Source organism: Podarcis melisellensis (genome assembly GCF_964234715.1).
Source record: "Podarcis melisellensis genome assembly, chromosome: 17".
In the NCBI taxonomy this organism is placed as follows: Eukaryota; Metazoa; Chordata; class Lepidosauria; order Squamata; family Lacertidae; genus Podarcis; species Podarcis melisellensis.
The window spans coordinates 14,963,734-14,976,365 of record NC_138534.1 but is presented as its reverse complement, the minus strand read 5'-3'; the positions used below and the strand labels follow the sequence as shown (position 1 = coordinate 14,976,365).

The 12,632-nt window shown below is 45.0% G+C and overlaps 1 protein-coding gene across 3 annotated transcripts in view; it reads left to right on the top strand.

The window, feature by feature from the left end:
• ADAMTSL1 (ADAMTS like 1) overlaps positions 1-12,632 on the top strand; it is a 465,616-nt gene that overhangs the window by 410,668 nt on the left and 42,316 nt on the right. For all 3 annotated transcript variants that reach the window (XM_081893676.1, XM_081893674.1, XM_081893675.1), the window contains one exon: positions 2,204-3,347. In XM_081893676.1, coding sequence (XP_081749802.1) covers positions 2,204-3,347 — 1,144 coding nt within the window. The remainder of the gene's footprint in view (positions 1-2,203; positions 3,348-12,632) is intronic.

The window sequence follows — 12,632 nt, the reverse complement described above, 5'->3', positions numbered from 1 at the left end:
GACTCGCATTTTGATCTTATTGTGTACTGGTTAATCCTTCCCTCTGCCCGGAAGCTGTATGCTGGCTCCCTCGGCCAATAAAGCAAGATGAGCACCGCAACCCCAGAATCAGTCACGACTGGACCTTTACCTTTACCTTTTACCTGGAAGTTCAGCAGGGGCTGAACTCAATCAGCACAGTGGATTGTTTGCCCTCTAGATCCCATTCATAAGACTCTCCCATAATAGTTTGCCTGTGTTCCTTAAAAATCAGGCAACAAGTTGAGAACAAATCAGGCAACAAGTTGAGAAAAGGCCTTAATGACTAGTTGATGCACACACAGAAATCTGAATCAATGGCAAGATGGCTTGTGACACAGTCCATGGTCTACCCTGGGAGTCTGCAAATATAGATGTGGGTGAATTATGGACCAAAAAAAGAGAGAGACCTTATTGTGGCTATTGCTGGACTGTAGCTGTCACCATCCCTGATATTTGGTTGTGCTGTCTTGATTCAGCAAGAGAAAGCCCCCTAATCACTTTGGGGCAAATGGAGTCCATGTTTTCAAAATGATAAAAGTTTCATAAGAAAGTTGCTATTGCAGTTGTATTCAATTGTGCCTGAATTTCCCAGGGCTTGTTTGTTTTCCGTGAAGAAGATATATAAGGGTGGGCGTCCTTTTCCAAACAGTAATAATCAGGTTCAGTGTTCCAGAGGTTTATGGGTGATGTTTAACAGGGTCCCTCATTGGCAGAACTGTTCCACCCATCCCTTGTACCCTCAGTGCGCCCCCCTCAAAAAATATGGGAGGGGGGAATCAGGAAATGGTGGGTGTCGCCCTATGTGTTTAGTATAATGTCATTTAAGATTAGTACGCTACTCGTGTATCATAACTTTTGCCTGAAAAATGGAGAAGTACAGTGAGAAGGAAAGAATTGGGGGCCTTGTTTGTATAAGTTTGCAACAGCTGTGATTTATACATGGATGGGCCATTCATAAATGCTACATTGGGATTTGATTTCTAAGTGCAAAATGTAACATTATTTTCAAAATCCATGACCCAGTCCTCATATTCTTTTCAGTTGTCTGGCACAGAGATCTGAACTGCAGGGACCCACATAACTAATGAAGTCTAATATTATCCACCGTGGGGTTTTCAACCCGCTCAAACTAGATTTGTTCTGCTTCACATCACACCCTCGAGACTCCACTGCATTTATTCCTCCTTGCTGCTCTCAGCTGTGGGGCCTCACAGGGCTGAAACGATGAACATTTAACAAGGGGAGTTCCCCTTTTTCTTTCGCACCTTCCTTGTATTCATTAGATGGGCTCCTTCATGGAAAGACCTTCAGCAACGGGACGTGCATTGCTGTTTTCTGATTTGGGGGAGGGGCTGTAGCTGCCACCCACCTATTTGCTGTAAATCATAATAGCTAAAATAACAGCCAGTGCCCAAATGAAGCTGTTTATTTTGTTTGATGAGGTGCAAACGACATTTCTGGACAACACTGAGGTGCTACTGAAAATGATATCTCCGTGCTGATTTCCCTTCCTCTCTCCTAGATTAGAGTGTAGTGCCCCATGCCATGATATAGTGCAGGCATCCCCAAACCCGGTCCTCCAGCTGTTTTGGGACTACAACTCCCATCATCCCTAGCTGATGATGGGAATTGTAGTCCCAAAACAGCTGGCGGGCTGGGTTTGAGGATTACCCCATGATATGTCATTCGAGCTCCTGTTGCTCACCCCTAGCTCCTGCCAACCCAGCAGTTCGAAAGCACACCAGTGCAAGTAGATAAATAGGTACCACTGCAACGGGAAGGTAAACGGCGTTTCTGTGCGCTGCTCTGGTTTCACCAGAAGTGGCTTAGTCATGCTGGCCACATGACCTAGAAAGCTATCTGTGGACAAACTCTGGCTCCCTTGGCCTGAAAGTGAGATGAGCACTGCAACCCCATAGTCTCCTTTGACTGAACTTAACAGTCCTTTACCTTTACCCTTTACCTTTATCATGTCATGCTCTCTTTGGCCCTCCCTGCCTCCTGCCACAGCAGCAGCCGATGTTGTGGAAGTAGAACAGGGCATGCGCAATCTGATCACAACATATCACAGATTAACTGAAACAAAATGGGGGCGAGGGAATAACCCAATTCTAGTTTCCACCCGAACTTGCTAGGAGAGATGATGTGGTTCCATTTCCAAACATTATTAATTACATTTCAGGACACCAGAGGCCATCTCACAAGCAAACCCCTCTCATCATGGCTCAAAAGAAAGTCTTCATCCAAACAAGGAAACAGAGAAAGCTGCACTTCGTTGTTGGCGGGTACGCCTACCTTCTCCCCAAAACCTCCGTCATCCTCAGGTGCCCCGTGAGAAGGTTCCGGAAGCCAATGATCACATGGGAGAAAGATGGCAAGCGGCTCATCAGCTCGGCTCACGTGACTATTGCTCCGTATGGATATATGAAAATTCATCGGTTGAAGCCCTCCGATACGGGGACTTACACCTGCACAGCAGGGCTGGCTCGGGAGCATTTTGTGATTAAGCTCATAGGAGGCCACAACAAGCGCATGGCCGCCTTGTCACTTGGGATGATGAAAGAAGAAGAAGCCACAAGGAAGGCCAGCTTGAATGAAGCTTTGCACGCCCAGGAGAAGCATCAGAACGGAATCCTCTTCAACGGAAGCAAAACTGAGAAGCGGGGGCTTCTTACTGACTCTAGCAGCCGGTACGATGATATTGTCTCCAGGCTTTTGGAGTACAGAGGCTGGCCTCGCGACCACCCAGAGCCATGGGAAGGTCAGGACTCTGCGGAGAGAAACATCTCTTCCGAGGAAGATCAAGGCCAGGAGTACACCCTTCCTTTCACCATGGTCGCCAACCAGGATCGTTTGGACGACATCCTGAGAAACTTGTCCCAACAGCCAGAGGAAGTTCAGGATGTCTATAGCAAGCAGCTGGTTGCGCAGCTGGCCCATGAAATTTTCAAGAGCCATTTGGAACATCAGGAGTCCCTTTTCAAAACGCAAGGGAGCAGGGTCAGTTCTGCTTCGGTGGAGGTCCCGTTCAGCAAGTATTTTTCCGAGTTCACCAGCTCCTTGAGAACGTCTTCGGCTGAAGCCCACTTGTCCTCATCACCAGAGCTGACAAACGGCTCGCGGGGACCTCATAGAAAGCCTGCCATTCTCAAGAAGATATCTGCGGCCCAGCAGCTCTCCGCCTCCGAAGTGGTCACCCATCTCGGACATACTGTCGTTTTAGCTAGCGGGACGCTAAGTGTGCTTCTTCACTGTGAGGCGGTTGGGAACCCAAAGCCCACCATTAGCTGGGCAAAGAATGGAGAAGTTGTGCAGTTCAGCAAAAGGTAACAAATTCTGTTGATTTTACCTTCCCAAGGATTAAGCTATGCACTTCCTTCGTTTTCTGTTGTAGTATTTATCCTTTGATGTTCACAGTTCCTGTTCTGGGGGCACATTTTGCAAGCATGCACACACAGTGTGGAGTGGTACTGTCCATGTGACGACCACTGATTAAAACCTGTCTTTGTTATTCAGTGCATGGATCAATACCTTCCCCTATGAAGAGATCAATGGCGAGATCCCCACTGCAGCGCAAGAAAATCTGGGGAAGCCTACCCCCACCCCTTGGGGTAACAGGGTCATTTCGGGGGGGTTACATTTCTGCCACCACAGTATTTCCTGAGGATCCATGTTCTTTGTTTCATGCCTCCCCTATGGTTCCTACAGCACTCATCCCAGAACTGTAAATTCTGCCCTTTCAAAAACAAAAAAACAAAAAAACCACTGCAGCTATCATTCTGCAGCTATAAATTCTAAAATTTGACACACTTCACTCAGATGGAAGTAGCCAGGCCTGCAAATTCTGGCAGAAAATGAAAAAGCTATAGACTGTTAATATGAATTTAACTTTAAAGATTCCCTGCATGAAATACCTACAACCTAGCAGGTTTAATATATTCTGAAGGGACCCTTGTGACTTTAAATTTCATCCACTTTGGCCAAAAGCAGGGGAAATTACAGCCTTTTAAAAAATAGATTCCTGAGTACAGTAAATGGGGAACACAGAACTTTGTTTAATAAAGAGCAACTCAGAACTCATTATTTTTTAAAAAAGCACCCTGACACCGCCGGTCTCTTGCTGATTTTGACTTTTTATTTAAAAAAGTAGTTTGAAACATAATTAGCATAGAATCTTTTTAGCAAGATTGATGATTCACAGTGAAAAGGAACTGTTTAATTGTTCGAAGGGCTTAGGGGGTTGTCAAGAACACGAGGGGGGGCAGATTTCAGTCAAGACATGTTCCCTCTCCTATGTTGGCAGGGAGAGAATTGCTTCACCAAGAACCCTGCTTCTTCATTTCCGAACTCTTCATGGGCAATAAAACCTGTAGCCTGAACTGTCAAACACCCATCTGTAATAAATTCCTCCGAGTTCTCTGAATGATCAGCATATAGTGATGATTATTTACACACCCAAGTGAAAAATAATACCATTTTAGGTTTGGGTTAAATTGGCGAAGTGAGCAGTCATTATTAACAGCAGCTGCAGCTATATATGGGAAAGTTTCACATGTGATAAAAGATACAGCCCCATCATTTACAATAGCTAAAGTTTCTTCCAGGCCAAGTCCAGCCCCCTGCCCACTATATAACACAGGCACAACAGAGTAGCACATCTTACGCATTAGCTTTGACTTGTGGCATCCTTGCCAAAAAAGTTTGTTTTCCATTGTTTTAAGGGGGCTTGAGTCGTTGGGAGAGAACACAGTACAAGGCAGCTTCTAATTTGTGCAGAAAAGGGGGGATGTTTTCGTTTTGCTTTTCTTTTTAAGCAAAACTCCTTTCTGTGTCGTTTTCTTACGGCTGGCGATATTTGATCATGTGTCTGGGGCCTTGTATCCTCGCTATGCGTTCAGCTGTGTGTTCATTTGTGGCGCTACGCATGCACAGGGGTTGGGTGGCCATATGAGAGAGCAGCTTAAGACCTGCTAGTGTGCTCAGAGGCATCTGCAATAGTTGACGTATTTACAAGGCAGCCAACCAAGAATCTGCTGCCAGTACATGTTTCCTCTATGCGTAAGTTATGGGCCTGAGGTTAAATATCCGAGTACGGTCACCGGGGTCAGCCTAGGAAATGAGAAGGCGCACAAGAGTCAACTCTCAGAGCTAAAATTAATTTTAAATGGCTGTTTTTGTCGGGGGATCTAGCAAGTTTGTGATTTATCCAAGGTGCAGTTCATCGCTTGCGGTTTAGATACAGAATTAGCTTGCTTGCTGCTCTCCCTTTTCTGCGGCTAGAAGCTCTCCAAGTGCAACGATTTCTGCAATTTGCTAGCATTTGCAGCATCGTTGCTTTTTAAAACAGCATTTTCATTCATTATTATTGTTGTTATTTCCCTGGCAGATGATACATTTGATTTTTACCACTAAAAGCAAAACGTGTGTAACTCTCCCACCCTCAATGTAAGAACAGGAATGTATTTGTTATGAAAAGCACATTCAGTCTTAATCAAGAATAGGCCTATGGTATATATATTTGATTGGACATCGTCCTGTAAAAATATCTTTCTGGCCAGTAGAGAGTTGCATGCACAGATTTGCATAGCCAGTGGTTACGTCCTGTTGGGAAACTGCCCATAAAGTGAATGATAATAATAATAATAATAATAATAATAATAATAATAATAATAATAATAATAATAATAATACACACATTCTGTTTGAACTTACTGTGGTGTGGTGTATAGGTATTTGTGTGCATGTCATGATTTTAAAAATAAATTGATATTCATTAAGTCCACACAAGGATTAAGCTTGATATCAAGCAAGAGAAAATTGTATCTTGATCCCACGCTGCAAGTAAATGTGCTTGAGTAGTATATGTGCACCAATATAGTGCTTTGTTGTTAGGGAGCAAATAGTTGGTTCCAGGTTTTGGCAACTTCTTGGGGTGAGGTGCTCTCAATAGAGTGGAATGAGTCCTGTGAGGAGATACGTGCAACGCAGGGGGTTGGACTTGATCACCCTTGAGGTCCCTTCTAACTCTACAATTCTGTGATTCTCAATTTAGGTAAATAACGTATTTTCCCTCTCGGTATCATCCATAGTAAGGGATGTGGTTGGTGCTGTGGGTTAAACCACAGAGCCTAGGACTTGCCGATCAGAAGGTCAGCGGTTTGAATCCCCGCAACGGGGTGAGCTCCCGTTGCTCAGTTCCAGCTCCTGCCAACCTAGCAGTTCGAAAGCACATCAAAGTGCAAGTAGATAAATAGGTACCGCTCCAGTGGGAAGGTAAACGGTGTTTCCGTGTGCTGCTCTGGTTCACCAGAAGCGGCTTAGTCATGCTGGCCACATGACCCGGAAGCTGTACGCCAGGTCCCTCGGCCAGTAAAGCGATATAAGCGCCACAACCCCAGAGTCGGCCACGACTGGACCTAATGGTCAGGGGTCCCTTTACCTTTACTTACCATCCATAGTACCATTTCATACATTTCTTTTTCTTTTTGTAGAGGCAAACTTGGGGTTACTACAAAGAGTACAGTCAAGTTGGAAGTGCGGTCAGTTTACAAATGCATTTGTCCCATTCAAGTAGCGCATTTTTAGGTGTATGCCTAAAGCATCTCAGATGTACACCTCAAAATGCAACGTGTGAAGCAGTCCTAACTATTTGAGTACTCCTTTTCAAGACCTTGTTCATGACCGTGCTATGCTATTCAGATGCTGAACCAGCAGACACTTACCTGTGTACTAAAAGGGTATTTTGTGCACACAAGTGTGAGTTTTGCAGAGGCTGGTTTCTAAATAGACGTGTAGCGATTACATGCCATCTTGAAGGCTACACTTTCTGGAGGAAGGAATGACCCTCTTCTTTATGGTCTGCTTAAGAAGACCCCGGACCTCTTTCGATGAAGTCGAAAGCCTTCCTAAATATGTAAGGCCAGATCCTTTTCGCCTCCTACATGTTGCAGAGCAATAGGAAGCTCAACATTGCTTTTGGTAGGACAGAACCTTTTCTGCGTACACACTATACATTTGAAGCACGTTTTTACTCCTCAGAGAATTCTGGCCACTGTAGTTTATTAAGGGTGGCTGGGAATTGTTACTCTATGAGGGTGCTGAGAATTCTTTGAGGAGTAAAATGTGCTTCAAATGTGTTTTAAAGGTAGAGTCTGTGAGCTGCCCTTCCCTAGTTTGCTTTTCCCCTCCCACCCAAAAAAAAGTATTTGATGGGTGGCCTTAATCTGGTTTGTTTTAGAGTGTTGCCACCCATGGAGCTGAGGGTGAGATCAAATATCCTTAACTTTGTGGTTCATGAGGCAGTAGTTTTCATTCAAGGGGAAAAAAAAAATCTCATCAGCACATGGTAAGCAACTAGACTTTGATTGCACTCGGATGGGCTTTCTCATTCCAGCTTTCGCATCCTCTTTTGCCTCGGTTACTCCCCCAATTTCTTTTTCTGTCATCATCCTGGCAAAACGATTTATGTAAAACAGCTGCTGCAATTTTCTTCTGAGAAAAGCAACCTTGCCTATAGTCCCCACCACCACCATTCAACTTAAGAACGGGTTGAGGAAGTTTCTAGTATTAGCTTTTTTGAAGTGGTAGCTGCAAAATGAGAGAGAGAGAGAGAGAGAGAGAGAGAGAGAGAGAGAGAGAGAGGGGGGGGGTAGGTGTTAGGGCCACCTATAGATTTTCAGAGGCCCAAGCTTGGAAACCCTTTGGCCCAAGTCCAGCATACCTGTGTATATTTATGTGTGATTATGAATGATACAGAGGCGCCATTGATAACACAAGGTCTGTGGCATATTATCTCCAAAATCTCCATGCCACAGCCACCCCTATGAGTGATATAGACTCTATACTTGGCTCCCACCCTCTGCTCCACAAGCATGATCTCATACAGACCTAAGTTCTTGCATATCCTCCAACACTTTCCCAATTAAAACAAGGATGACGACAATTTCATTACAGTCATCCCTTGGTTCACGAACAACTCAGAACTCGAATGTTGCAAACCCAGAAGTAGGTGTTCTGGTTTGCGAACTTTGTGAACATCCAGCGCAGCTTCCGATTGGCTTGAGGACTCTTCTGCAGCCAATCGGAAGCTTCGCCTTGGTTTCCGAACAATTCGGAAGTCGAACGGACTTCCGGAACGCATTCTGTTCAAAAACCAAAGTACGACTGTACTGTACTTATATGCTGCCCATCTGACTGGGTTTCCCTAGCCACTCTAGGCAGTTTCCAACATGTATGAAAACATAATAAAACATTAAACATTTTAAATGCTTCCCTATACAGGGACTGCCTTCGGATGTCTTCTAAAGGTTGTGGAGTTACTTATCTCCTTGGTTGGGGGGGGGGGACGGACTCCATACCCTGAAACATTTTGATGATCAAAATAGGGATGTCCTAAGGAAAGTGGGACATTCCAGGATCAAATCAGACCCTGGATGCATGGGCGCAGCCATGGCGGGGGGGCAGGGGGGCTTCAATCAATCAAGTAAATAAACAAAAATACTTTAACTAAATGACCAATTGCATCTCAGATAACTTGGTACTTCCCCCTCAATAACATAAAGCCTGTCCCCCTCCTAAAATAAATCCTGGCTATGCCTCCCCAGCTTCTGTAAATTTGGGATTAAAAAAAGTAAAGGTAAAGGGACCCCTGACCATTAAGTCTAGTCACGGACGACTCTGGGGTTGTGGTGCTCATCTCGCTTTACAGGCCGAGGGAGCTGGCATTTGTCCACAGGCAGTTATTCCGGGTCATGTGGCCAGCAGGACTAAGCCGCTTCTGGCGAAACCAGAGCAGCGCACGGAAACGCTGTTTACCTTCCCACTAGAGTGGTACCTATTTATCTACTTGCACTAGTGTGCTTTCGAACTGCTATGTGGGCAGGAGCAGGGATTGAACAACGGGAGCTCACCCTATCGTGGGGATTCGAACCACCGACCTTCCGATTGGCAAGCCCTGGGCTCTGCGGGATTAACTCTGGAAAATAGGGACACTTGGAGGGTCTGTTTCTGAGTGCACCCCCACCTATTTTTTATGCATTTCCCTCTCTCAAAAGGACCCCCCTGATCCCTATAATCTTGGGATTGGGTGCTTTTGCTTTGCATATACAGTGGTACCTCGGGTTAAGTATTTAATTCATTCTGGAGGTCCGTTCTTAACCTGAAACTGTTCTTAACCTGAAGCACCACTTTAGCTAATGGGGCCTCCTGCTGCCGCCGCGCCACCGGAGCACGATTTCTGTTCTCATCCTGAAGCAAAGTTCTTAAGCCGAGGTACTATTTCTGGGTTAGCAGAGTCTGTAACCTGAAGCATATGTAACCTGAAGCGTATGTAACCCAAGGTACCACTGTATAACTGTTGTAGACGCTTCCCCTGTTTTGCAAATGCCAGATATTCCCTCGGTTAAAACAGGGGACTATTGCTAGAGAAGCCTGGAACAGATGACAATTTCTAAAGATGATGGATATGTAATATGCTACAAATGTTTTTAATACATAATAATGATTTTGTCCAGTTAGTGGGATGTGGGGATTTTCCCAGCTGCTTGGGAAGAAGCTGGGGCCTCCTTCTGAAGTTACATTTTCCTACTTTTCCTTTGGAACAGTATTAACAGACGTGGCCAGGAAAAGTCCCAAAATGTTTGGAGGTCCAGTCTTTACACTACTTTACTGCAAAGGGGCTGCGTATGAGTTGAGTCACAGACTCATTCCCATCTCCCAGTTTGCAAATATCTGCATCATTGTTATTATTACCATCCTTTTCCTGGCTGCTTCCTTTTATGCTATTTCGAAACGCAAGTAGGCAAGATTAACGTTGGAATTGGCCCATGGGATGTGAAAGATGAGAGATCGCTGCTACTAGGTTCCTTGTGTGGTCTTGGAAAAGTCAACTAGACTCCCTGGATCTTAGTTGTCTGCTTGTCACTTGCAAAGTATGGTTTATCCCAATGATCTCTTGAGTTTGAATAAACTGCATTGCTGTTGTTTACACAGGCTTGCAATTACGCAGGATCACATAGGTGGCAGGCACAGAATTCAGATAGTCAGCAAATCAGATAATGAAGAATTCAGGGCTAAACTAGAAATGGCATGCCTTTTTCTCCCAGTGTGTGGTGTTGCTGTTTTAAATGAAAAGCAGCCTAAGACATTCTTCAGGCAAAAGGAAGGAACAGGAAGAGGCTTCTTAACCCTTTTCCTCCCTGCCATCTGTCAACTCACAATCTCACTCCCTTCCAGTTTCTCTCCAGTTCATGAATGTTTTGTGCTTTTTACCCTTCTTCATTCCCGGTGCTAAGCAGATATATCCTCAGGAATCACAAAACATTTTTCCATAGAAAGGAAGGCATCACACAGAGACCCCAGAAACCTGCTACCAGTGTGTCCTCAACTGCATACAATAAAGGTTTTCAAGCTGGGGGGTCCTCATAAATTTATCAGGTTCATCTATGAGAAAGTGTTAAATGGTAGAAAATCTTCCCTGAAAGAGTTTGTCTGGCATAATCATGCGCAGTGTGAAGCTGTCTTCTAATGCTGTCCACATGCTAGGGGCACAAAATCTCAGTTCATACAGAGTTAACAGTGAGGAACAGTAGGACTTGCCTCGTGAGCTGAGTTTGCACTTTAGTACATGCCCCAGAATTCTCTGCAGCACACAGCAGTTCCTGGCAAGTACACAGAATTCTGCTGATAGACAAGAAAGCAATGTAGAAAGATTTCCCTGGAAGCAGAAAGCATGAAATCCAGTAATCTGATTGCTAATTTTGCAGCAGCAGCAAAAAAAAAAAAAAAAATCAGAATCAAAAATCAAATGTGCAGTTGTGACAGACCAAGAGCAGCAGGTATATTGTGCCATGAACTTTGGTAGAGAAAAATCTACATCATCAGATGAAAGAAGGGAGGTTCTGGCCAGCTTCGAGCTCCTTTCTTTAGTGTCAACCAGATTTCAGATTTAATTCCTTTACTCAGAGGTCACCAAAGTGGCTCCAGGGACACGGGTGGTGCTGTGCTCTAAACCACTGAGCCTCTTGGGCTTGCCGATCAGTAGACTGGCAGTTCGAATCCCCACGACAGGGTTAGCTCCCCTTTCTCTGTCCCAGCTCCTGCCTACCTAGCAGTTCGAAAGCATGCCAGTGCAAGTAGATAAATAGGTACCGCCACGGTGGGAAGGTAAATGGCATTTCCATGCGCTCTGGTTTCCGTCATGGTGTTCTGTTGTACCAGAAGCAGTTTAGTCCTGCTGGCCACATGACCCAGAAAGCTGTCTGTGGAGAAACGCCAGTTCCCTAGGCTTGAAAGTGAAATGAGCGCTGCAACCCCAGAGTCGCCTTTGACTGGACTTAACCGTCCAGGGGTCCTTTACCTTTTACCTTAAAGTGGCACCTTAAGGCACACCTGCACCACTTGCAGAGGCCTGCCCTGTTGCCTGTAGGGTCTCATACCCACCCTTCTCCTACTGATATTAGGTTTGGGAGACGCCTGACACTGCAGCCAAAATAATAGGATGGTGTGAGAGAGAGAGAGAGAGAGAGAGAGAGAGAGAGAGAGAGAGAGAGAGAGAGAGATGCCCACAACAGTTTTTCTGGTTTGTAAATATGCCCATGGGCTCAGAAAAGTTGGCAAACCCTGCCTCATACAATATTAAGAGGCTTGAAGATGAAGCAGCCAGTGGGGCTGCCATCTCAGAACAGCCAACAGTGACAGCGTGGTTTTCAGCACATTTTGGAGTCCTGTTCTGGGATAAATTATTCAGAAGAATGTATAGGTATTCGAAGTAGCATTGTCTATGAAAAACAAGAGGTTGTTAATGGGCTGTTTCCAGTAGTCCCCACGGGAGAGATCGTGATGCTACTTGCGCTGAAGTCAGTGGAATTTGCTCCTTAAAAATTGGCAGCCCCCTAGTCTTCAACATTCACACGATAATGACATTTGAAAGAGGATTTCCCTAATCCAATATTTCGCTCCCCCTTGCATCAAATTTAGTCACATAGTTGGAGAAGCCTTGGAATATGAACATCCCAGACTGGGAAGGGAGGGAACTTAGCTAAGGCAACCTCAGATATTTGGAGGCTCGGCAACAAATATATGCATGTTTTCTGGGGAAAGGTGAAATGGAAGAATGATGTGGCGCTTTGAGGTGACCGTATTGACCAAAATGATGGTTAGGCAGAGGACCGGCGCAGGTGGAGGTAGTCACCAGGTCCTTGGGGACCATTGCCTGCCTTGGGACATGGTTGTGAAGACTATGTCTTTGTACTGGAGTCCCAGAGATTGCAATTAACTGGCGCTATGAAGCTGCAGTGGGGAGGCTGCAAGGCACTGAGACATGCAGTAGGGCTTGAACAAGTCAACGTCGTTCACCTCTGCTTTGGAAGCCAATGCACACAGCAGTGTGTCGTATCAAGGTAGAACCTGAAAAGTTAATGTGTGCGTAGTTTAAAAAACAGAAGGCTACAGATGCCTTATGTGGTTTGTTATTGCTGGATTTCAAAACTTGTTATTTAATTAAACAGAATCTGCAAAACTGGAATGCATGAGGCCTTGTAACTTGTCATTCTGCATATATATTTATTTAAATAGCTAGTGCTGAGTAATAGCATACTTGGCAAGGGATCTTA